General features: G+C 41.4%; 1 protein-coding gene and 1 non-coding gene across 14 annotated transcripts in view; one reads left to right on the top strand and one right to left on the bottom strand.

Moving 5' to 3' along the window:
• The window catches only part of LOC125638732 (uncharacterized), a 59723-nt gene that overhangs the window by 25087 nt on the left and 7815 nt on the right, over positions 1–26821 (top strand). The gene's annotated exons all lie outside the window — the stretch shown is intronic.
• Positions 14870–26821, bottom strand: part of WDR89 (WD repeat domain 89) — a 109306-nt gene continuing 97354 nt past the window's right edge. For 6 of the 13 annotated variants that reach the window (XM_048854497.2, XM_048854501.2, XM_075129952.1 and 3 more), the window contains 2 exons: positions 22469–22558; positions 14870–17873 (listed from right to left, as the gene is read on the bottom strand). In XM_048854497.2, the coding sequence (XP_048710454.1) occupies positions 16673–17833 (1161 nt within the window). In that variant the 5' untranslated portion in view covers positions 17834–17873; positions 22469–22558 and the 3' untranslated portion in view covers positions 14870–16672. The other 7 variants (XM_048854505.2, XM_048854503.2, XM_048854502.2 and 4 more) reach the window with 3 other exon arrangements.

The raw sequence follows: 26821 nt of genomic DNA, 5'->3' as shown, positions 1-26821 counted from the left end.
CGAGTCCCTCCAGACCAGCTGTCTTGTTGATGTCTTTCACAATTCTGTGCCACTTCCCAGTGGCTGGTAGGTGAACCAGGACCCACCCGCTACTCCTGGTTTCAGCCCAGAGACGCTACACTCAGCAGCCAAGGTCTGGCACAATCTCTAACCTTGCTGCTCTTTACCTGTGCTGCTTCCTGCTCTGCCTCCCACAGGCCTTTTCCACTCTTCTGGGTAAACCATTCTCTCAGGGGCAGGATCCCAAGCCTTCTTTCTCTCCTCCTGGGTTGTCAATTCTAAGATTAAAAACATCCATAATGCAAATCAAAGTTAAAAGAGTATGGTATGGGCATTGCTTTGTTTAGTTAATTGTAATGAGTCATCCTGATACATAGGGAGATGACCCAGAGAGAGAAAGAAATGTTGACTATTTGGAGCAGATGTTGGCAGGGAATTCAAGCAGAAAGATCATTTGGTGAGGGAAAGTTGTCACAATGCCTGGTTTAATGGGGAGTGGAGAATGGTAAAATGTCTCTGCTTCCAAGTTTTTACTAGTTCAACACAGTGTAGCTTGTGGCTTTGCTATAAAACTGTGAGTGCAATTGAAAAATTATCAATATAAAGACAGGACAACAAAATACAAAGAAAAATAACGTAAATGGCTTTGATCAGCCAAAGAAGAGCAGTCCGAGTATATATCATCTTCAGGAGCTAATCCAGACCATCTGCCATTGGGGCAGACCTGTAAATATTGAGCCCTTAGTTCTCCACCTCACTGGCCTAACACATACCATGAAAAGAGAGACAGACTTCATTAAAAAGTAAACAAAAGAAAGAACTCCTTCATTTGGAATTCTTTTCTGCCAAAAAAGACAGCTCTGGGTGCAGGGAAGCAGCCAGAAACAGATGTACTTTCTTTGGTTTAAGTGTAAGTAGGAACTGAAGAGAAAGAGTCAAATGAAAAAGAGTCTCATCAATTACATCACATGAAGGCAGACTACTAAATACTGACAAATTTTATAAGTGCTTGTATACAAATGCTGGATGTCTAAATACTAAGATGGGTCAATTTGTGTGCCTGGTATTAAGTGAGGATATTGATATAATAGGCATCACAGAAACTTGGTGGAACAATAATAATCAAAGGGACATGGTAATACTAGGGTACAAAATATTTAGGAATGACAGAGTAGGTCATGCTGGTGAGGGAGTGGCACTGTATGTGAAAGAAAGGATAGAGTCAAATATAGTAAAAATCTTAAATGAATCCAACTGTACCACAGAATCTATATGGATTCCAGGCTTGAATAATAAGAATATAGCAATAGGAATATACTACTGACCACGTGACCAGGATGGTGACAGTGATTGTGAAATTCTTGGGGAGATTAGAGAGGCTACAAAAAAACAGAAATAATAATGGTGTATTTCAGCTATCCCATATTGACTGGGTACGTGTCACCTCAGGATGCGACACAGAGATAGAATTTCTAGACACTGTTAATGACAGCTTCTTGGAGAAGCTAGTCCTGGAACTTGGAAGCGGAGAAGCAATTCTTGATTTCATCCTAAGTGGTACACAGGATCTGGTCCAAGAGGCAAATACAGCTGAACTGCTCAGAAATAGCAACCATACTGTAATTAAATGTAACATCCTTGTAGGGGGGAAAATGCCAAAGAAACACACCACAGTCGCATTTAACTTCAAAAAGGAGAACTTCACAAAAATTAGGAAGCTGATTAAACAGAAATTAAAAGGAACAGTCACAAGATTGAAATGCCTGCAAGCTGCAGAGAAACTATTTAAAAATACCATAATAGAGGCTCAAACTAAATCTATACCCTAAATCAAAATAAACAGTAAGAGGACCAGAAAATTCCTCCATGACTAAACAGAGTAAAAGAGGTGATTAAAAGCAGTGAAGCTAAGCACCTCTGTATTCACACCCCACACACTACTGTAATAATCTTTGTACAAAATATGCCTTGTGAGGTAGCATTTGAAAACTAATAACTCACTGATCTTTAATAGTCTTGAATGATGTATGTACACAATGTGTATTAAGGATTATGAACATATACTGGAATTATGATTTAAGTGTGTGTAAACCAGGTATGTTACGTGGAGTTATTAAACAGGTCTGTCTTAGACAAAGGAATGTGTATTTGGTTCTCTGATCAGCTCAATAGTCAGGAAAAGACAGTGAAGGTCGATTAATAACAAGAATTTTAGTTATAAGCTAGGGACGCATCAATTAGAAGTAATGGAGGAGGAAAAGGACCTTGGAGTATTGGTTGATCAGAGGATGACTATGAGCTGCCAATGTGATATGGCCGTGAAAAAAGCTAATGTGGTCTTGGGATGCATCAGAGAGGTATTTCCAGTAGGGATAAGGAGGTTTTAGTACCGTTATACAAGGCACTGATGAGACCTCACCAGGAATACTGTGTGCAGTTCTGGTCTCCCATGTTTAAGAAGGATGAATTCAAACTGGAACAGGTACAGAGAAGGGCTACTAGGATGATCCGAGGAATGGAAAACTTGTCTTATGGAAGGAGACTCAAGGAGCTTGGCTTGTTTAGCCTAACTAAAAGAAGGCTGAGGGGAGATATGATTGCTCTCTATAAATATATCAGAGGGATAAATACCGGAGAGGGAGAGGAATTATTTAAGCTCAGTACCAATGTGGACACAAGAACAAATGGATATAAACTGGCCACCAGGAAATTTAGACTAGAAATTCGACGAAGGTTTCTAACCATCAGAGGAGTGAAGTTTTGGAATAGCCTTCCAAGGGAAGCAGTGGGAGCAAAAGATCTATCTGGCTTTAAGATTAAACTCGATAAGTTTATGGAGGAGATGGTATGATGGGATAACATGGTTTTGATAATTAAATATTCATGGTAAATAGGCCCAATGGCCTGTGATGGGATATTAGATGGGGTGGGATCCGAGTTACTTAGGAAAGAATTTTCTGTAGTATCTGGCTGCTGAATCTTGCCCATATGCTCAGGGTTTAGCTGATAACCATATTTGGGGTCGGGAAGGAATTTTCCTCCAGGGCAGATTGGAAGAGGCCCTGGAGGTTTTTCGCCTTCCTCTGTAGCATGGGGCCGGAGGATTGCTGGAGGATTCTCTGCTCCTTGAAGTCTTTAAACTACGATTTGAGGACTTCAATAGCACAGATATAGGTGTGAGGTTTTTTGCAGGAGTGGTGGGTGAAATTCTGTGGCCTGCGTTGTGCAGGAGGTCAGACTAGATGATCATAATGGTCCCTTCTGACCTAAATATGAATCTATGATATTGACATATAAAGCAGAAACAGGACCATCAAGACACAGCAGGGGGAGCAGATGGCAGGAAACAGAATTATTTGCATATCAGCAAAAACAAGTGGGGGATTAAAGACCGAGGAGCTTCCTTCACCACCAGACTCCATGTTGCCTTCCTCACAGCTTGAATAAACTTTACTTTGAAGGGTAACCCTCAAAAGAATCCATTTCAAAACTAGGGGGTCTAAACCTCAACTGATAAGCAATTGAATCGATTGTATACAACATTACTGTATCAGAAGAGCGTAGCGACTCAGCTCTTTTCTGAAAGCTAACGACAAACTGGTGGTTAATATCATTGTAAAATGTATGTACTAATACTGAGTAAGGAATTATGGATACTCATTGATATTAGGCTGTACAGTTTGCCCAGACTATCTACCTGTCTTCTGTGTGACTTAAGCATGGTGGAATCAGAAACCGTGGAAGCTCCATTTACATAGAAATCATACAGCGGGATGGGAAGCCCACAGGAATAGAAGAACATCAGGAAATCACCTGGACTCTTCAGGGAACATGGTTTTGAGGAAATTCAGGACTGGAATCGTGTTGGGGTCATCTGGCTGCTTGTAACCAAGGCCAGAGTGGGGCTGTAGACAGGCTCCTAGGTAGGGTTGCCAACTGTCTAATCACGCAAATCCAAAGACCATTGCCCCGCCTCCCAGCCTGCTCCTTCCCTGAGGCCATGCCCCATCCCACCCCTTCTTCAAGGCCCCGTCCCCGCTCACTCTCCCCCTCCCTCACTCAGTTTCACCAGGCTGGGGCAGGGGGTTGGGGTGTGGGAGGGGGTGTGAGCTCTGGGCAGGAGTTGGGATGTGGGCTCTAGGCTGGGGCAGGGGATTGGAGTGCTGGATTGGGTGCCAGGTGCAGGCTCTGGGAGGTAGTTTGAGTGCAGCAGGGGGTATGGAATCAGGCTTGGAGGGAGTTTGGGTGCAGGCTCTGGGCTGGGGCAGGGGGTTGGGGTCCAGGAGGGGGTCAGCGCTTACCTTGGGCAGCTCCTAAAAGTGACCAGCACATCCCTGTGGCAGCGGCTCCTAGGCGGTGGGCCAAGGGGTCTCTGCACACCACTGCCCACAGGCACCACCCCCACATCTCCCATTTGGGTGCAGTTCCTGGCCAATGGGAGCTGTGCAGTCAGTGCTCGAGGCAGCACACAGAGACCCCCTGCCCCTCCCCCAGGTGCCACAGGGATGGTGCCGGCTACTTCTGGGAGCAGGGCTACAGCAGGCAGGAAGCCTGCCTTAGCCCCACTGCCGCCCCAGACTGTGAGCACCCAAAATCTCCCCGTTTGTCTGAAGTAGCCGGGAGATAAAGCATGATTCCAGGAGACTCCCGGCGAAACCAGGAGAGTTGGCAACCCTACTCCTGGGGTCAGAGCTGCTAAACAAGGGCTGTCAAGAATACAGACACTCAGGGTGTGACTTGCATGCTTCTTGCTGACTGTGAGCATCCCAGGCTGGGAGCTACAGAAACAAGGCATTGTAAGGCACCCAGGGTTGCAGGGCAAGGGGTGACAACCCCTCACTGGTCTGCATTGTCCCCTGAACCAGAACAACCACAACAGAGGCAAACTGACATCCTTTAAAAATTGAAGTCAAATCCTACTGAGGAAAATAGGAGAATAAACTCTGACAAGTCAAATTTAAAAGTATAATTAGGCAGGTCAAAAAAGAATATGAAGAGCAACTAGCAAAAGACACAAAAACAGCAAAAAAATGTAAAAATACATCAGAAGCAGGAAGGCTGCCAAACCATCAGTGGGGCCACTGGATGATTGAGTTGCTAAAGGAGCATTCAAGAAAGACGGCCATTGTGGAGAAGCTAAATTAAATTCTTTGCCTCAGTCTTCACAACTGAGGACGTGAGGTAGATTCCCACACCTGAGCCATTCTTTTCAGGTGGCAAATCTGAGGAACCGTCCCAGATTGAGGTGTCAGTAGAGGAGGTCAATGAAGAATAGCCATACTATCATCACACAAACCAGAGTGCAAGGATTTGCATAGTTGATGAATGACCACAAAGTTATGGCTCGGTAACAGCATGCAGGTACTCTGGCTAAATAAATGCTAAAAAAAAAAAATACATAATGGCATGAGCTTTGAAAAAGATTTTTATTACACGAAGACCACCATCATTCCTTTATTGCCACAATACTCTTGGTACTCCTTTCAGCAATTAGGCCAAATTCATTATAGAAACGTTAACTGAAAGAATTAATTCAAATTATATATAATAGAGTGATCAGTTTAATTCAATATACATGCAGGCAGACTGACAATCTTAAGAGATTCAGTACTCCCTCGTTATTGGTGTATTATCAAAAAGTATTCCCTAATAACAACCATTCTATGCTCATTTAACAAAAGAAAGTTGAATTCAAGCAAATATTTTCCACTGGCATTTCTGATCAATAAACAGTCTGGTAGTTGGTCAATTAGGCCCAAACAGATTTTAGTTACTAAGGGCTTGTCTCCACTTACCGATGGATCGATACTGCAGTGATCAATCCACTGGAGGTCAATTTAGTGGGTCCAGTGAAGACCCACTAAATCAACCGCCGATCACTCTCCTGTCGACTCTGGTATTCCACTGGAACGAGAAGCATAAGGTAAGTTGATGGGAGAGTTTCTCCCATCGACCCAATACAGCGTAGACATTGCAATAAGTCAACCTAAGGTACATCAACTCCAGCTACATTTTTTACGTACCCCGTAGCGTAGACCTGCCCTAAGGCTCATGAACAATTCAAGAGGTTTAGAATGGAAATCTCTTCCCATCTTTAGCTAGAGCATTCAATACTACAGATATCAAGGGCCTGATCATCAGCTTTTACATGAGCAATCCTTACATTCACAGGTAGTCCCAATTAAGTCAATGTACCTTTGACTTCAATAGGACTGTTTTAATGAGCAATGAATATTCCCATATGGTTTGTGAGATCTGGCCTTATAACTGCTAATAGCCTGTTTATATCACTGAATAATCTTATTTTAAAATGACTTTCTGGACCTTTCACTGCCATAGGACAGGGCTTTATTGTTCTTTCAGCTAATTAATAAAAGCAGCAATTTAACATGATGTCAGATTTGGCTTAGGCCCTATTTTGAAGTAGAGATCTCTGTTTAACTTGAACAAATCAAATCTCAGACTGTCTGACTGTACAGTAATTTTATTTTCAGTGTCCTGTTGGGCAGAATGTTTCCTAGAGATTCTAAAACATAATTTGTAACAAACACACAGTATGTGTCCATAGCAACTGGCCATTTGCAAGCAAGTTAGTGACTATCTAAGGTATCGTGGTTTCTGATGTGGAAAAATTCCTTGTACCAATAAAGGTTACATAGTCTGATCCCCTCAGGTCACTGCATTCTCAAGAGTACCATGTATCAATCCTCAATTCTCTGGAATTTAGAGCAGGAGAGCACTTCAATCTGTCATCATCCAAGAATCAAAGAACTCAAGACAAGGCTCTCTCCCCATTCCTACTTTTAAAAACATCCGGTGAGTATTTTAAGCCACTATGATTTTCACAAGAGCCATCCACATGTAACTGCTTCAGACCTCATTTGCTCACATAATTGATCAGATTTGCACATGGTAGTACGATATTTGCAGGCACAACAGATGCGAGTGTGTTTGTATAAGTGCACCTTGGCTCTGCTTGGCAAAAACACATCTCCAGAAGTGAAAGTATTGGAGAAAATAGTGTACTTTATAGCAAGGGACTATCTCACTCCTCATTCTCTGGGGAATTCATGAGACCGTCATCCCTCAGTCCGACCTTGTTGAGTCCTTCCAGAAGAGTCATCTTTCCAATGAATTCTAGAAGCTTTCCTCTCCAGGGCTCATATCCAGCTCCCCTCCATCCCAATTCGTCAGGGAACTCTGTTAATGAGGCCCGTCCCCACTCAAGAGGAGTGGGACCCTGAAGGGGAGAACTCAGAAGGAGAAGTTGCTAGAGGGTTCCAAGCTCTGCACAAGGCAAACCACAAAAGACTGTACTCTGGCCACATCCAGGCAGTACCAACCGCAAAGCATGCCGAAAAGTCAAAAAGCCCCAAAAGAAGAAAAAGTGCAAAATAATCCCGAAGGTACTTGTCCTCTGACTCAGACTCCACCTCCTCTACTGAGAAAGGAGAACTTTCAAGCTCCAAATCTGAGCAGGACTTAGAAAAAATGCAACAATATGTTATTCCCCCTGAGAAGTTTGAGGTCATCTGCAAAAAGATTGTGGTCACCAACCAGATCAAACTGGAGCAGGCTCTTGAGGATAAGCCCCCAAACAAACACCTTTCCTCAAAATCCTCCCCAAAGGCAGCGATTCCTCAGCACTCCTTCTTTGAGGATGTGATCAGGGAGGAACTGGAAAAACCTGATAAAAGGTAAACATATTAACAAGCATGACCATAGACACAAGAAACAAAGAATACTCTTACTGAAGTCCCAAAGGTTGACTCCACAGTAGCCTCCCTGGTTAAGGATATGGTTATTCCTTCAGAAGGGGAATTATTTCCTCTCTGTTAGGTCCTTAGGGAAGTGGAAGCCATCCTCAGAAGGGATTTCAAAGCTTCCTCAGCCACCCTTAGTGTGTCCCTCCCAGCCAACATGCTTTGCAAGAACTGTGCTGTCCTGGATGGAGGACTTTAGGGCCCTGAAGGACAGAGACCACACAGACATCAGCTGCATACTTAAGAAAATTTCCCTGGCAACAGCATTCATGGCTGACACTGTAGTTGATGCAATAAGCTTCTCACTTGGGACTATGGCATCCAGCTCAGCAGCCAGGAGGTGTATATGATATATGACTCTGCCCCCAGAAGATAGACGCTCATTCCAAGCAAGGCTGTGCTCCTCTAATTCACAGGATCTCTCTCTTTGGAGAAAAGCTAGATAAGATAGTGGCAGAAAACGCTGCAAAATTAAAGCAGGCCCTCCTGTCTCCTCAGAGTGTTCCAAGAAGAGAGTATAAGCTCACTTTCTGGCAGATACTCTCCTTTCACCCATCCTCTTCACAGAAGTATGAGAGAAAAGATACTAGATACACCAAGGGCAAGTCTTCGAACTGAGGCTTGAGCAGAAAGCCCAGAGGTGGTCCCACAGCCCCCAAGAGCCCAGCAAACTATCCCACTGCGTAAGAAAGATGGGAAGTATGGTAAGAGGCCACTAGCTTAACCAGGAGATCTTCACTGCTCTGAAATGCAAAGAAGAGTCCTACAAAAAGTAGAAACTGTCAAATGACAAATGATGAATAGTATCAAACAACACAAGCGTGTAAAGACAAAATTAAACTAACTAGAGATGTTAAGGGTAACAAGAAAATATTATACAAATACACGAAAAGCAAGAGGAAGACCAAGGACAGGATAGGGAAGGGAGAAAGACAATAACAGAAATTGTGGAAATGGCAGAAATGTTAAAACAACTTTTTTGTTTCAGTTTTCACCAAAAAGTTTAGTAGTGATTGGAAGTCTAATATAGTGAATGCCAGTGAAAAGGAGGTAGGATCTGAGGCTAAAATTAGGAAAGAACAAGTTACAAATTATTTAAACAAGTTAGATGTCTTCAAGTCACCAGGGCCTGATCAAAAACATCCCAGAATACTCAAGGAGCTGACTGAGGAGATATCTGAGCCATTAGCAATTATCTTCAAAACTCATGGAAGAGGGGAAAGATGCCAGAAGACTGCAAAAGGGCAAATATATAGAGCTAATCTATAAAAAGAGAAATAAAGACAACCCAGGGAATTACAGACTAGTCAGCTTAACTTCAGTATGTGGAAAGATAATGAGCAAATAATCAAGCAATCAATTTGCAAACACCTAGAAGATAATAAGGTGATAAGTACGGCTGCGATTTAGTCAGGGAGGTCATAGAAGTCACAGAATCCTGATTATCCTGATTATCACTACAAAAGTTTTTTTTTTCTCCTGCTGATAATAGCCCACCTTAATTGATTAGTCTTGTTAGAGTTGGTATGGCAACACCCATTTTTCATGTTCTCTGTGTGTATATCTTCCTACTGTATTTTCCACTGCATGCATCTGATGAAGTGGGCTTTAGCCCACGAAAGCTTATGCCCAAATAAATTTGTTAGTCTCTAAGGTGCCACAAGTACTCATTGTTTTTGCTGATACGGACTAACACGGCTACCACTCTGAAACCTGTTCCCAGAGAGTAGTTATCAGTGGTTTACAGTTAAACTGGAAGGGCATTCTGAGCAGAGTGCTGCAGGAATCGGTCCTGGGTCCGGTTCTGTTCAATATTTTCATCAATGATTTAGATAATGGCATAGAGCAGCAGTTCTCAAACTTTAGCAACCGAAGGACCCCCATTTTGATTTAAATTTTTTCATGGACCCACAAGCCTCCCCCACTCAGCCCCAGATTCTACCCCCACTCCACCCTTTCCCCCAAAACCCCACCCCTGCTGCTCCTCTTCCTCCCCTCTTTCCATGCTCCCCTCCCCGAGTGTGCCACATCCCTTCTCCACCTCCTCCCTCCCAGTGCCTCCTATACCTCAGGGAACAACTGGAGGTACTGGGAAGGAGCAGGAGGAGTTGATCAGCAGGACCAGCGGCCCTGGACACAATCCCTCCTTTGAGCACATCCTGTCCCAGCTCCTCCCCCTCCCTCCCAGCACCTTCTGCACGTCTTTGAATAGCTGTTCCCCAGCATGCAGGAGGCACTGGGAGGGAAGGGGAGGAGCTGAGGGAGGGAGAGAGGGGGAGGAGTTGATCAGTGGGGCCCATGGACCCCAGTTTGAGAAACGCTGGCATAGAGAGTACACTTATAAAGTTTGCAGATGATACCAAGCTGGGCGGGATTGCAAGTGCTTTGGAGGATAGGATTAAAATTCAAAATGATCTGGAGAAATGGTCTGAAGTAAATGGGATGAAATTCATTAAGGGCAAATGCAGTGTACACCACACTGCAGGAAGGAACAATCAACTGCACACATACAAAATTGGGAAATGACTACCTACGAAGGAGTACTGCAGAAGTAGGATCTGGAGGTTATAGTGGATCACAAGCTACATATGAGTCAACAGGGTAACACTGTTGCGCAAAAAAAAAAAAAAAAGCAATCATCATTCTGGTGTGCATTAGCAGGAGTGTTGAAAGAAAGACATGAGAAGTATTTCTTCCACTCTACTCCATGCTGATAAGGCCACAAATGGAGTATTGTGTCCAGTTCTGGGTGCCACATTTCAGAAAGATGTGGACAATTGGCAAAAGTCCAGAGGAGAGCAACAAAAATAATTAAAGGTCTAGAAAACATGACCTATTAGGAAAGATTGAAAAATTTGGGTTTGTTTAGTCTGAAGAAGAGAAGACTGAGGGGGAGGGAGCATCCTAACAATCTTCAGATACTTAAAAGGTTGTTACAAAAAGGAGAGTGAACAATTGTTCTTGTTAATCTCTAAGGATAAGACAAGATGTAATGGACTGAAATTCCAGCAAGGGGGGTTTAGGTTGGACATTAGGAAAAACATCCTAATTGTCATAGTTAAGCACAGGAATAAATTACCTAGGGAGGTTGTGGAATCTCCGTCATTGGAGGTTTTTAAGAGCAGGTTAGATAAACACCTGTCAGGAATGGTCTAGTTGTTACATGATCTTGCCTTGAGTGCAGGAACTGGACTAGATGACTGCTCGAGATCCCTTCCAGCCCTACACTTCTATGATTCTGTGACAACAAGCGAATGTACCTCTGCCCAGACCTGACTGTAGATGACAGAATTTCCCACTTTTCAGAGGAATGTTCCATGTGGACCACAGACAAGTGGGTAAGTGTTAACTTTAATTTTAGAGGGCTGGCTTATTATAGGCATGCCAATGATCTGACCAGAAGATAATTAGGTTCTTATCCCAAAATTAGGCTACAGAATTACAGAATTTAGAGAGTTCAGTACTTCATATGGACCCTCCAGCTGTGCAGCAAGGACATTCACACTGAGGACAAAGCCAGGCTTTAGAGATATTTATTAAAATAAAGGAAAAAGTTATCAAAGCTTCAAACCACAATCAAAAAGAAGTAATACGGTTCTATAGGGACTTCTGGTATCATCCCTTACAAAAGCTACTTAGACTAGCATACTCACACCCTTCCTTGGGGACTTGGTAGTGGGAGACAAAGGACCATCCTTGTCTCTGACATGCCAACTGAGTCCGATGGTCCAGGTTCCTCAATCCCAAGATGGTGGAGATCAGGGTCAAGTGTTGAGTAGCTAAGCTATATTGCAAAAGCTGAGTTGATAGCTAAACAAAAGAGAACTTTAAGCTAAAAGAAGGTAGCTCCATATGTTGGTTTGCCCTCTTATAGGGTATTGGCACTATCCTGAATATTCATGTCAGTGTCCAACCTTCCATGTCCAAATCTTATTTCCTCACCCACATAAATCTGAGGGTACACTTATTCTATAGGCTTGCATATTCTTACATATTAATAACATCCATGCATATTCTTACATATTAATAACATCCATACATATTAATGCCGATTATCTCATTCTTGAAACCATTACCTTGGCCTGATCCATTACTTCCATGTTCTTGTGATGTACCTTGTGGTTACTGGTATCCCAGAATTTTAGTAAACACAGTTCCCCAAAGTCAAAAAGTAACTGGTAAGCCATTTATCTATGACAAAGGTTACATCCACTTATGCTAACTTGTTTTAGCTAATCATACAGGATACAAGCCTATAGGTTCCTTGCATTACAGCCACATATAATGAAGTAACGTCTGCTGAAATTACTCAACACAAAAATATAAGCCAAAATAATATAATTGATCAAGCCAATAGAGAAAAACAAATGATATATCAGGCTAGCCCCATGGGTTACAAGTCAGAGTGTGAATTAGGGGTAACTCCTGCAAGTCACAGGCTTCACCCCATCCTTTCTTCATCCAGACTCCTGTATCCAGTGATTCTGCACAGCACAAACTGATCTGGACTGAGATCTACCAGCTGATGGACAAAGGAGCAATGGAAGGAGTTCCCTTAGAAAAAAGGTTCTCAGGATTCTACTCCACCTATTTGTTGTTCAAAAGTGTACCAGGGGGAGTCAGAGCCATCCTCAACCTGAAATAACTCAACAAGTGGATGAAGACGACAAAATTCCAGATGGAGATCCTAGCTTTGATGGTATCATCCCTATCCCAATGGGGACCTCCTAACTTTAGTGAATCTGGCAGAGGCATATTTTCATATTCACATTTGCCCATGCCACTACAAGCTTTGCTTCTGAGGTTTGCTGAGCAGCACAGACCACTACCAGTACTGAACTCTCTCATTGGTCTCTCGTGAGCCCCCACGGTCTTTACAGAGATGTTAGTGGTAATGATAGCCAGAGTCAGGTTGCAGGGTTACCCTTTCCAGATGATATCCTGCTTAGAGCTCTGACCCAGTCTGCAGTGCACACCACCACAATTAGGATTCTGGATCTCTTGCAAGTACCCAGCTTTGTAATAAACATCAAGAAAATTTCCTTGAGTCCCTTGACAAGGATATCTCACATACAAGTGGACATAGAAACCTTGTTGGCAAAAATCTATCCATCACTTGAAAGATTCTAGGAGATCCAGGATCTCACTTTCACACTACGAGAGTGCATGCAGCCAACCATGGCTCAGTGTTTTCAGCTTCTGGGCCTCCTAATGTGTACATAAGGATCACTCCATGGGCAATATCACACATCAGAGGTCTCCAGGTTTTCCTGCTCCCCTGAGCCCATGAAAGATCAGGTGCTGGTCCCTAATTAGGTGCGTGACTCCCTAAAATGGTGGAAGGTCCCAGGAAACATCCACAACAACCCCCCCCCCCCCCATATGCCTTCCAGACCCTCCAGTTCTCACAAATTGATACCAGGACCCCAAACTACATAAGACATTAAGAGTCGTGGGGAGAGGAACCACAGCATCAGTCTCCTAGAGTTGAGAGCGCCCTCTGGAGGTTCCAGAGCCACCTAGAGGAAAATCACATTCTGTTCAGTCAGACAACACAAAATCATACAATAGACAATTTCTTTTTTTAAAAGCAGGACTGTAGCATGTAGCGCAGAGCTAAAGTGAAATATATTCACTTCCACTGCTGCCTTTAATTGCATAATTTTGTCACCACCACAGATCTTTCTCAATGAGTAAACCATTGCCTTTACTGTCTTTTTTTTTTTTTTGGAACCAGAAAAATAATCAAAATAAGAAGCTAAACTAATGATAGGGCTTCAGCATAAGCTAAAACAAACAACGTCAAGTAATCCAGCCTTAACATTTGACTTCCTTTAAAATAGTTCCAATTCTGATGAGGAACATTTTCTAGACTCTGAAAATATTCTGAGGTTAACTATTGTTCTTAAGCAATGTGGGGTGGGGAAATGACTCTGAACTACTTTACTCTGATCTTACAGATTGGACTAGCCAATAAACAGAGCACAGGTTAGTTGCATTAACATTAACCCCATTCCAAGAACAATTCTGAAAGTATTTGTATCCCTTTTTAAAGTATAATATTTTGATTACTTCTGAAATTTGAATTATTGTTATCTTGTAAGAATTACCATTAAAATTCATATTAAGGAACGTGGCAGAAGATATTTAAATAAAGCACAAAATATATTTCTAAAAACCAGTGGATATATTAAGTAAACTGATACTAATGATAATTAGTTTCAAAAAGTGTATGTTAGTAGGGAGCCACTGGAATGGGAAAATGACTTAAATGGGAAAACAGATGTTCTGGTCACATTTCTTTAGAAACCTACATTTAGGCACACAGATAGGAAATGATCAGGTAAGAAATTTTCCATTTTGGTAGCAGCAACGATCACAATTCTGTTATGTCTGGACTGCTCCCCTCCATTCTGCTGTGTCCAGAGGCGGTTCAAAGCTGTGACACGGCATGTGCTGGCCATGCCTCCTCCTCCCACTTGCCACCAGATGAGTCATTCTGAAGCTGTGTAAAACTCGTAGAAAGATATTAACAACAAATGCCAACTCATGAACTATGTACTGAAAGCAACTGTCTGCATAGTAACTGTCCAAACAAAATGCTCACCCCGTTGGCTAACGAGCCATCCAGGGTGGGTAGAATTGTAGGGGAGACTGCTAGCAGAAAGGAAAGTATCAGGTTAGAAATATTCCATTCTGCTGTCCAGAGTCTCCCATAATTCTATTACATCTGGGAAGTAGCAAGCAGGAAACAGAAGTAGGGAGGGATAAGGAGAAAGTAAAATAGAATGAGTTAGAAAACGAATCTCCTCCCATGAAGGTTGCTTAAAAGGCAGTACTATTACTGGGCCACTGCTTGTAGCACCTTCCTGCTGAAGGAGATCTCTATGGAAGACAGCATCTGAAAGCGGTGTTAGTTGATGCTCATGTGGCAGTTGGTCTGCAGCCAAAGGCCCGCTTTGAAAGGGAGAGTTGTGTGATTCCACCCCAAGACAGGAGAAAGCGAGAGGCTTGAGAACAGGGTGTGTTGAGCCCTGTAACTGTGACACCAACCATTAAAAAAAATGGTTTCCAGTGCACAAAGTAAACAAGATACAGAACAATAATTTTGATATTAATAGGTGTAACTTTTAATAACAGATAAAAACTATTCAGAGAAGCAGGATATTGATGTTGAAAGTGTGCTTTAAAGGAACCTTTAGTGTTAATAAATGCAATGTAATCACACCTTCATCATGACCAAAGGACAGGTATGAAGTGAGCATAAAGCTAAATATCCCCTAGCTATATAAAAAAACCAAAACATTGTTTAGTATAAATATCAGAAGGAAACTTGATGCATGTGTATTTGGAGAGGACTCATTTCCACAGGAGATTAATCCAGGTATGTTTATAACATATAGTATTAACCATACTTGTGGGATAGCTGAAAATAAATTACCCTTGATGCACAGTGAATTAAACACCATTTTTACTTCAAACTACAGGGTATTTTCAAGTTTAGATGCAGTCTATAAATATCTTCAAAGTACTTATATGTGTATTAAACTTACAATCCTTTTGATTTCCATGCTCTGTCTAGTCTGTAAAATATCAATTCTTCCATTTGTTTAAGCTTCACTGAAGCATAGTACTTATCTGTTAAATGTAGGGTAATTACTGATACATTTGATGTGAATGTTACTACAACCTTAGGGAGGGCAGAATACGATAAAGGCAACTTTCAGAGTACTGAGTGAGAGGCACAGAGGTTAAAATGTGCCAGAGGAGCAGAATGAGACAACCAACAACTTTGACGGTACAAGGTAATTTTTACACCACCCAATGGCTGTTTGGTGAGATTAGTGAAATCTCATTGCTCTTAGAGAGGTGTCCACAGACAGTAGTATTTGTGCTGTAAAGAGCCTAGTTACTTACTGTGCATATATTGCAGGGCAGAAGCTAAAGAGTTAAAAAGAAACTCTCTATAGGCAGGTTATTCCATAACTACATTCTGAAAGTTTTTCCTGTATCTTCTTATGAGGCATGTGGGATGGCACGTCAAAAACAGGTAGTGGACTAGATGGAGCATTGGGGAGATCATATGCATCAATTCCTATGACACACTGAGACTGACCTACCTCCTCAGTCTTTATAAGTGGTGCTTCCAGGTCAGTATTGAGATACATTGCCAGGATAGTGTGGGGTAGCTTGCAATTTTCATAGAGTGGGTGTGTTGATTAGAAAATAATCTCTCCAAATACTGTCAATTATAACACTTTTCATGAGCATAAAAAGAGGCTACAGGTACTTTGGATATAGTAAGTATTACTGTTTTCTAAAACAAACACACTTCTGCTATAAAGAGTGTTTGTGAACCACTGTTTATATACTTGTCATTAAATAGTGAGAGAATAGTGCAAAACAATACCCTTTCTCTATTTCATCAATAAGTACTTCCTCTAAGAATTAGTAAGGAACACTAAGTCTTTGATATATTTAGCAATTTCATTCATTAAATTATCGGAAAGGCAAGTTAAGAAAAAGATGGCTACAAATCTGAAATTTTTTAAAATATGTCCAAAACATTTCACTGTGGGCAGTAATATAAAGTGTACAAGTTGCAGGCTTTTATTCTAATCCAAGATCTCTGTGCCAATATATTTTATTTGATATAATAAATTTGTTATAAAAATATACACTATTGTAAGACATACTTTGTTCAATGAATACAAAGTAAATGTTTACCCTTTTAATAAGTATCAGTTGCTTTTTTTTAAACAGTTATTCACGTGATAAAGTGAGGGTCATTTCTAGGTAAAATTTACATACTAAATTATATTTGCCACATAGTGCAAATAAATCACCATCCCAAATACATTGCTCAGAACAGTGAACTCTACAAATTTAATAGTCCCATTTTCATAATTTTACTTTTTCTTGCATTTGAGAGAGGTGCTGTGAACTCTCACTTGCTGCTGAACAGAGGAAGCAATTTTCATAGATGCCTTCTTTACAAGGGACCTTTCCACAGCTCCAGGTTTCCATAACAACAGCTGTGCATCCTCTCCACCAGTCAACAAAGAATCATCTGTCATGTTCCAGTAGAATGAGCGAACTGTAGCAGAGTGCCCTCCATGAAGGGTGCCCACAAGGCTCAGTCCATCAATGCCACAGTTTATTAGGTGAATGTTCCCCATAGCTGTTCCACCAACAACAAACAATTTGTCTGCCTTTTCATGGTACAAGCCACCTATCAGATAGTTTAAGTTACTATTTTCAATGAAGACTACTTCTCTGACATCCAGAATCTGCAACAATGTCATTGGTTCCTCAGTATCTATTTGAGTAAGATCCCACCAACAAAATCCTTCCGTGTGTGTCATGCAATATACCTGTTTATAATCTTTCCCAGACCAACCAATAAAACTTACCGATGAATTCGAATTACAAGTTGCAATCAAAGCATCATCTTCATTTTCCTTGTTAATATCAAACACATTAACCAATCCATCAGTTGATCCAGAGACTACCAAATTGGGTTTGATAGGATGGAAACATATTTTAGTGATATCATCATTGTGAGTCTCTGAATAGGTTCCTAAGGGCTCTTTAGCTGCGCATGCATAGTTTGTATTACTTCTTGCATCCCAAAACACCATGAATGTGTCCTCTTCAACTTTTTCTGTCCCAGCACAAACTATAAGATCACTGCAATTAATATCAAAGCTGATGAAAACATTCGAAGGATAACCACGGAATGACTGTACAGTTTCCTGAGTAGCTAAGCGAATATCCCAACATTTTATTGTGCCATCACTGCATGCTGAAAACAACATATTCTCACTTGTATGAGCAAATCTGACTCCATTAAGTAACCCAGGATGGCCACTATACTCCCTTAGCAAGTGTAACGTTTCTCTATTATATACTTTAATTGATTTATTGGAACATGAAACAGCAACTAAGTGGTTGCTTTCCGCTTCGACAGATTTTGAAACATCTATATCCAGTAAGTAAGTGGGGTCTCCATTTAGTGCACAACGTTTTGCTATTCGCAGATTACCAAACTGTTCTTCAATCTTCTCCATAGTGGTTGTCAGAAAGACTGTACCCAAAGCTGGTAGGAATCTGCAATACATCAAATCCCAAATATATTATTTGAATTAAACAAGTTTCAATTATGCAGAAATTCCAGCTCTTAAAAATCTCTGAAACAGCAACTTTCACAACAGATCTCATGCATAAAAGTAGGTTTAAATTGTTCTTACACCACAGCTAGTGTCATTTGATATATACAGAAGAAGATAAAGCAGAAGTAAGTATGAATACAGCAGCCTGCTCCATCAGGAAACCATTCTGGTAAAATGTGTTTTAAGGTAAGTATTTTAACTAAGCCTATAAAATCTTAATTGTTCCCTTTGTGAATCATTTGCAAGTTGTTCTAGCCAAATTTGCTTAATAATACTCATAAGTAGGAAAGCAATGTTCTTGACAAGTGGAAAGACACTCAAGTCAACACCCTAACCTGCTGAGCTATATGTAATATTACCTGAAATGCTACTTGGCAGTATGATGGTCAGTTAGGGTCGGATTTGCCTCAGGATGGCAAGATAGGTGCCTTGTGGGGTTAACAGAAAAGCTTAAACAGGGTAGATGCCTAACTCTCATTGGGACTTAGGCAATTAACCTGCTTGGGTGCTTTTCTAAATCCCATGAAGCACCTATCTGCATTTTTACACATCTAAATATATTTGTACATCTGGCCCTTAATGCAAAGGGTAAAATAAAAAATTAAAATACACGTACTATAGTACATTTTTGTTTAAGGCAATCCAAGGTAGGATAACTTAGGAGTCATGGGATGAAATTGAGCAACAGAGAACAGCTTTTAGATTGTGGAACTGTCACTGAAGATCAATGGTGAATGTCCTATAGCAAATGAATTTTAAAAATAGACTGTATAAAGCACTTAATACACTATAGATAAAAACCTTACATTCAGATGCAATTTCTTCTGTGACATTACTGAACTGTCCTGTAAATGTAAGCTATTTCAGTAAAGTGCACAGGTCCTAAAATGTGCAGATTACTCATAAAAAAAATAATTTCCTAACATGAAAAGAATCCTATTCCAAAATATATGAAGTGCCCTACAGGAGATCTCTTTTTACCAAGCATATCCTGTTTTCTGTATTATAAAGCAGTAAGAAATTGTGAAACTACAATACAGGGTTGATGCCAATTCTGAATCAGAAAACTTAACACAGCCTTTAAATTGAGATAATTTGCCATGATGGCCAATTTCTAAGTTTCTGTCCGTTTACAGACTTTAGCCACTATAAAGGAACAAAAGTTTCTGAAATTTCATTTGGTTATGAAAACTTAACAGAAGTCAGACCACATGGCTGGCAAAGTTTACAGGATGGGCTGAGCTTTTTCTTTTTAAATAGAAATCAGCAACATAATTTCAATAAAAGTTATCTAATTGAAAAACCATATACCAAGTTCTGTGGGCCCAATTCTCCCTCCAGTGCCCTTCATCTTGTATAGATATTTATGCCATTGTAAATTGAGTGTAAAACATTATTAAAATAACTCCCACAGATTTCACTGACAGCTTATGCAGACCCAGAAAACAGCAACTACTTGTGTCAACTGACCATTTTACATGGGCTGGGGATTTGTGCAGAGGGAAGGGAATGACTGTCAGGAGGGAAGTGTGTGGATGGATTACAGAATCATAGAATCATACAATATTAGGGTTGGAAGGGACCACAGGAGGTCAACTAGTCCAACCCCCTGCTCAAAGCAGGACCAATCCCCAACTAAATCATCCCAGCCAGGGCTTTGTCAAGCCTGACCTTAAAAACTTCAAAGGAAGGAGATTCCACCACCTCCCTAGGTAACGCATTCCAGTGCTTCACCACCCTCCTAGTGAAAAAGTTTTTCCTAATATCCAACCTAAACCTCTCCCACTGCAACTTGAGACCATTACTCGTCGTTCTGTCATCTGCTACCACTGAGAACAGTCTAGATCCATCCTCTTTGGAACCCCCTCTCAGGTAGTTGAAAGCAGCTATCAAATCCCCCCTCATTCTTCTCTTCCGCAGACTAAACAATCCCAGTTCCCTCAGCCTCTCCTCATAAGTCATGTGTTCCAGTCCCCTAATCATTTTTGTTGCCCTCCACTGGACGTTTTCCAATTTTTTCACATCCTTCTTGTAGTGTGGGGCCCAAAACTGGACACAGTAGTCCAGATGAGGCCTCACCAATGTCGAATAGAGGGGAACAATCACGTCCCTCGATCTGCTGGCAATGCCCCTACTTATACAGCCCAAAATGCCATTGGTCTTCTTGGCAACAAGGGCACACTGTTGACTCATATCTACCTTCTTGTCCACTGTAACCCCTAGGTCCTTTTCTGCAGAACTGCTGCCGAGCCATTGGGTCCCTAGTCTGTAGCGGTGCATGGGATTCTTCTGTCCTAAGTGCAGGACTCTGCACTTGTCCTTGTTGAACCTCATCAGATTTCTTTTGGCCAAATCCTCTAATTTGTCTAGGTCCCTCTGTATCTGATCCCTACCCTCCAGCGTATCTACCTCTCCTCCCAGTTCAGTGTCATCTGCAAACTTGCTGAGGGTGCAATCCATACCATCCTCCAGATCATTTATGAAGATATTGAACAAAACTGGCCCCAGGACCGACCCTTGGGGCACTCCACTTGATACCGGCTGCCAACTAGACATGAAGCCATTGATCACTACCCGTTGAGCCCGACAATCTAGCCAGCCTTCTATCCACCTTACAGTCCATTCATCCAGCCCATACTTCTTTAACTTGCTGGCAAGAATACTGTGGGAGACCGTGTCAAAAGCTTTGCTAACGTCAAGGAACAACACGTCCACTGCTTTCCCCTCATCCACAGAGCAAGTTATCTTGTCATAGAAGGCAAGTAGAATAGTCAGGCATAACTTGCCCTTGGTGAATCCATGCTGACTGTTCCCGATCACTTTCCTCTCCTCTAAGTGCTTCAGAATTGATTCCTTGAGGATCTGCTCCATGATTATTCCAGGAACTGAGGTGAGGCTGAATGGCCTTTAATTCCCCAGAGCCTGCTCCTTCCCTTTTTTAAAGATGGGCACTACATTAGCCTTTTTCCAATCATTCGAGACCTCCCCCAATCGCCATGAGTTTTCAAAGATAATGGCCAATGGCTCTGCAATCACATCCACCAACTTCTTTAGCATTCTCGGGTGCAGCGCATCCGGTCCCATGGACTTGTGCTCGTCCAGCTTTTCTAAATAGTCCCGAACCACTTCTTTCTCCACAGAGGGCTGGTCACCTCCTCCCCACGCTGTGCTGCCCAGTACAGCAGTCTGGGAGCTGACCTTGTTCGTGAAGACAGAGGCAAAAAAAGCATTGAGTACATTAGCTTTTTCCACATCCTCTGTCACTAGGTTGCCTCCCTCATTCAGTAATGGGCCCACACTTTCCTTGACTTTCTTCTTGTTGCTAACATACCTGAAGAAACCCTTCTTGTTACTCTTAACATCTCTTGCTAGCTGCAACTCCAAGTGTGATTTGGCCTTCCTGATTTCACTCCTGCATACCCAAGCAATATTTGTATACTCTTCCCTAGTCATTTGTCCCATCTTCCACTTCTTGTGAGCTTCTTTTTTGTGTTTAAGATCAGCCAGGATTTCACTGTTAAGCCAAGCTGGTTGCCTGCCATATTTACTATTCTTGCTACACTTGGGGATGGTTTGTCTCTGTAACCTCAATACGGATTCTTTAAAATACAGCCAGCTCCCCAGGACTCCTTTCCCCCTCATGTTATTCTCCCAAGGGGATCCTGCGCATCAGTTCCCTGAGGGAGTCAGAGTCTGCTTTTCTGAAGTCCAGGGTCCATATTCTGCTGCTCTCCTTTCTTCCTTGTGTCAGGATACTAAACTCAACCATCTCATGGTCACTGCCTCCCATGTTCCTATCCACTTTTGCTTCCCCTACTAATTCTTCCCGGTTTGTGAGCAGCAGGTCGAGAAGAGCTCTGCCCCTAGTTGGTTCCTCCAGCACTCGCACGCTTTCCAAAAACTTCCTGTATTGTCTGTGCACCGCTGTATTGCTCTCCCAGCAGATATCAGGGTGACTGAAGTCTCCCATGAGAACCAGGGCCTGCGATCTAGTAACTTCTGTTAGTTGCCGGCAGAAAGCCTCGTCCACCTCATCGCCCTGGTCCGGTGGTCTATACCAAACTCCCACCACGACATCACCCTTGTTGCTCACACTTCTAAACTTAATCCAGAAACTCTCAGGTTTTTCTGCAGTTTCATACCAGAGCTCTGAGCAGTCATACTGCTTTCTAACATACAATGCAACTCCCCACCTTTTGTGTCGGGCCTGTCCTTCCTGAACAGTTGATATCCATCCATGACAGTACTCCAGTCATGTCATACAATCACAGAATCCTAGAATATCAGGGTTGGAAGGGACCTCAGGAGGTCAAAAGTTATCCTACCAAGTCTCTGTTGTTCCAGTCATCATAATTCCCTTGACTGTGCCAGGACTTCCAGTTCTCCCTGCTTGTTTCCCAGGCTTCTTGCATTTGTGTATAGGCACTTGAGATAGCTTGCTGATCCTCCCGCTTTCTCAGTATGAGGCAGAAGCCCTCCCCTCTCATGCTCTCCTGCTCGTGCTTCCTCCCGGTATCCCACATCCCTACTTACCTCAGGGCTTTGGTCTCCTTCCCCCGCTGAACCTAGTTTAAAGCCCTCCTCACTAGGTTAGCCAACCTGCTTGCGAAGATGCTCTTCCCTCTACATGGGACAGTAAGGGAGGGCTATATTACTTGTTTTAGTTAAACCTTTTAAAATTTCCATGAAAAAAATTATCAGCTACCATTGGTTACCATAGAATGTTCTACAATATATCTGAATTTTATATTGTTATGGATTTGTCTGTAGTGTCTGGAAATAGATAATGGGGGAGGGGGCGCTGTTCATAATGTGTAAAATATTCATCTTATGATGAAACAATCAGGGCCAAATTCACACCAAACATCAGTTTAAGTACACACTTACACTCACAAAAGCTTAATTCCCAAGTCACAAATAATCTCACAAAACTATTTGCTTCAGTAATATCCTGTGACAATAAGGTCCCCAGGTTAATATTCCACATCAAAGCAACCCTACAGAATACATCTGTAAGTGCATTTTTTTACCACAAAACGCAGACATCCTGTGGAAAGTCTCTTTCTCCCCAGAGAGAACGTACAATATTCTGTCTGGCACAAACGTGTGCACAAGCTTAATCATCACAATTTACTTCTTCCAAACCTTTCTGGATAGCTCTTCCAGATTAGGCAAGCATTCAGCAATGTAATTACATAAACATCAGCCAGTTCATAAGCACTGTTCAGTAGATTGTAAGCTCTTCAGAGCAGGGACTGCAACTTACTCTGGGTTCATTAAGCTATACCTACCTATATAGTGCTTTTTCAAAAATAATTATGTCCTTACTTTTCCTTGATATACTAATGGGGTGAAAAATACTCACCAGATAGTTTTATGACAGTACTTCAAAGATGAGGCAATGGATAAAAAAGACAAAAGACACAAACTATAGTTCTGAGAGAAAAAAAGTGGTTTAATTATTTAACAATGCTCAGATAAACCTGTGATCTGCTTTTTTAAAAAAAATTAAGGGAAAAACATAGATAATTTTATTAGTAACAGAAAGTAGAAATGGAACATGGCATATTTAGTCAAGATCACTGAAGAATTACAACAGAAACTTATGTTTTAAAAGAGTATTTCCAAATTTGTGCCTGCCTGTGGACGCAGAAGGGAAGTGGTCTGCAGAACCTGGGGTAATCTGAACTGTGATGATTGCAGAACATGTATATAGTGGGTCCCAGTCAGATTCTGTTTGTAAGAAAAAGGTAATTTTCCATATTGACTTAAATTTCTACCTCAAAATAATCAAACCTTTTTAGACTAGAAAGGTCAAGTAAACTCAGACAGACATTCTCCTGACAAATGTCAGCCATTTGGAAAGTAACCTGTTTTAACCTGTAATATTGTTTAATATTACTGACTTTGATAAAAGATATTATTCCATGTGCAATTTCTGCAACACTCATCTTGTGTGTCAAAAATTTTACTAACGCAGGGAAACGTCAAATTATACCCTACAATGTGCACTGTCTGCAAAGTCCTACTTCAAGTTAACATATTGGGGTTCTCTAGAAAACAGAATGGCTTGGGGCATCTTCTAATTGTTTACTCCAAATTTTACAGTTTTAGTTGCTCTGAAATACTGGGGGAAAATGTTTTCATGTTTTCCAGAGAGATGTAATTTATATGTACTGGAAGGTGAGGGGGTATGGTCTTTCAATTCTATTTACAGTGAAATGGCTGAAAGGGGTTTATGCTGCACTTGACAGCTAGCATGTCTCACTAAAACCTGTTATACTAATATGCAACAATCTCTGCTCTGGTGAAAAATACTTTAGTCTATTATGAATTCCTGATTGAAGGTTATATAAACAATTCATGCTGACTTCAGGGTGTAGCTGCCAGCCCTTCCTTTTCAGAAGGGGAAGTCACTGTTGTATTTTGGTGGGAGAGTTTAAATTGGAGGAATAGGATGTGTGTTAAATTTATGAGATAAATAGGAAATAATGATCTTCCAAGCACAACAGAAGATAACTAAGTGTTGGAATGCTGCCATTTACAAGAATATATAAGGCAAATGATGCTATGCACTCAAGAATGTAGTCTGTGATGCAGTGTTACCACACTCTCCATCCGCCAAGCCTGCAACAACTTTGCTACTGTTTCAACAGGTCTCCTAATGTTTTGATCTTAGACACAGTAAAGCACCTATGAGATTAGAAACCAGGTGCTATCCTTGGAAAACAGGGTGCACAGTTTGTAAATTAGGTTTAAAATTAACCTGAAAGGAAATTTCCTGCTGTTGTAATTTGTTTGTTTTTTTATAAAGTGTTTTTTATTTAAATCGTAGAAATGTGGGGCTGGAAAGGACCTCAAGAGGTCATCTAGTCCATCCCCCTGCACTAAGGCAGGACCAAGTAAACCTAGACCATCCCTGACAGGTGTTTGTCCAACCTGTTCTTAAAAACCTCCAATGACAGGGATTCCACAACCTACCTTGTTAACCTGTTCCAGTGCTTAACTATCCTTATGGTTAGATCATTTTTCCTAATATCTAACCTAGTCTCCCTTGCTACAAACTAAGAGGATTAATTCTTGCCGCACCCTTAGTGGACTTGGAGAACAAATATTCACCGTCCTCTTTACAACAGGCTTTTACATATTTCAAGGCTATAATGTCCCCCCTCAACCTTCTCTTCTCTAGACTAAACATGCCCAATTATTTCAATCTTTCCTCACAGGTCATGTTTTCTAACCCTTTTATCATTTTTGTTCTTCTCCTCTGGACTCTCTCCAGTTTGTTCACATCTTTACTGGCACCATTAGAGTTTTCAAAATATGCAGCTGGTTGACCAAACCCACAAGCGCACACAGCAGCGTACTGGGTGGATCAGTCTTATTGTTTAATTTGGTTGCTCACTCCCCAAACCTACAAGGATCCTGAACAGAGCTCACAACCATTAAAAAGAAATATGGGACAGGTGGTTTCATTTTTATTCCTAATGCTTAAAGCCTCTCCAATTAAGTAAAGGGGAAAGACTGATTTATTAAGTCCTTCATCATCTAGCTCTAGAATAAAGATATATATGTAAGCCTCATCTTGTACTGAGAGCACCAAGTAGAAAAAAATATTCCCTATACATTGTCAAGATTTGGACCAAATTTTTCATTTCTGTGAAAACAGGACAATATCTTTGGGACAACAAATGCTATATCATCACTACTTGAGTTTTAACCAGTAGAGCTCTCCGAGGTACTAGCGAAACCTCATGACGCAACCTATGCATCAAATCCATGTCCTTCTTGACAGTGGAGGTTAGCAGGGAAGCACAGGGCCCAGTACGAACAGTGATTTTAAGTGCTGTTGTAATAACTGGGCCAACAAATTTACCCTAATTGTAAGCTCAGTTGTAAAAATTGCTTTCAATAAAGAATGTTATAAACAGGTGCGTGAGAACCAGACAAAGAGACTAAATTAGTCCAAACATAATAGGCCACACTGATATAATATAAGGACTGTGTTGAAATCATGCTTGGTTTAAAAAAAAAAAAAAAAAGGATGTGGAATCAGAAATTAATTGACCAAAATTGGTGTGTCAGATATTATGCCTAACTGATGGTCAAAATAATGGGGGGGGGAGGCCTATTCCTCCCATCACTCCCTTTTTGGATACTTGAAGACTTTGGGACCTTCATGTGACCCCAGATCTTCTTCATTCTAATGTTAAGTGATGTCCTGATCAGACTGGGCTAGAGACAGGGACCCAGATAACATCACCACTTCTCCCGGCTCCACAGAATCCAAACCACCACCTGGGATGAAACAGGATCAGACTTTACCAACAGCAGCAGCAACAGCAGCTCCAGGCCATCTCCGATAATTTCTTCTCTTTTCCCCGATAGGACAGTTATTACCATCTTTGACACCATCCAAGAGACTGTCAAACAAGGGGGGAGGAGAGGTTCCTTCAAAAAACTCTCTCCAGCTAATGGGAACAGGGGATGTTCTTAAAATGAAAGCCTTACTTAATATTTTACATTTCAAATGCTTTAACTGTTTTTACTTCTTTTCTCAAAAAGAAAAGGCGTATTTGTGGCACCTTAGAGACTAATAAATTTATTTATTAGAGCATAAGGTTTCGTGAGCTACAGCTCATTTCATAGCTCACGAAAGCTTATGCTCTAATAAATTTGTCAGTCTCTAAGGTGCCACAAGCACTCCTTTTCTTTTTGCGAATACAGACTAACACGGCTGCTACTCTGAAACCTATACTTCTTTTCTGTGTCTCTTAATACAAGGTTAAAGGATTTTAAATGGTGTTTGCCATAGTGCAAAGCAGCCTGAGGTCTCTGTGTACTGAACCATGAACCTTTAATATTCGACAGTGACTGGGTTATGTT

This window comes from Caretta caretta, chromosome 6, assembly GCF_965140235.1.
Source record: "Caretta caretta isolate rCarCar2 chromosome 6, rCarCar1.hap1, whole genome shotgun sequence".
Taxonomy (NCBI): Eukaryota; Metazoa; Chordata; order Testudines; family Cheloniidae; genus Caretta; species Caretta caretta.
The sequence above is the reverse complement of the archived record's forward strand: the minus strand, read 5'-3'. Positions and strand labels throughout refer to the sequence as shown.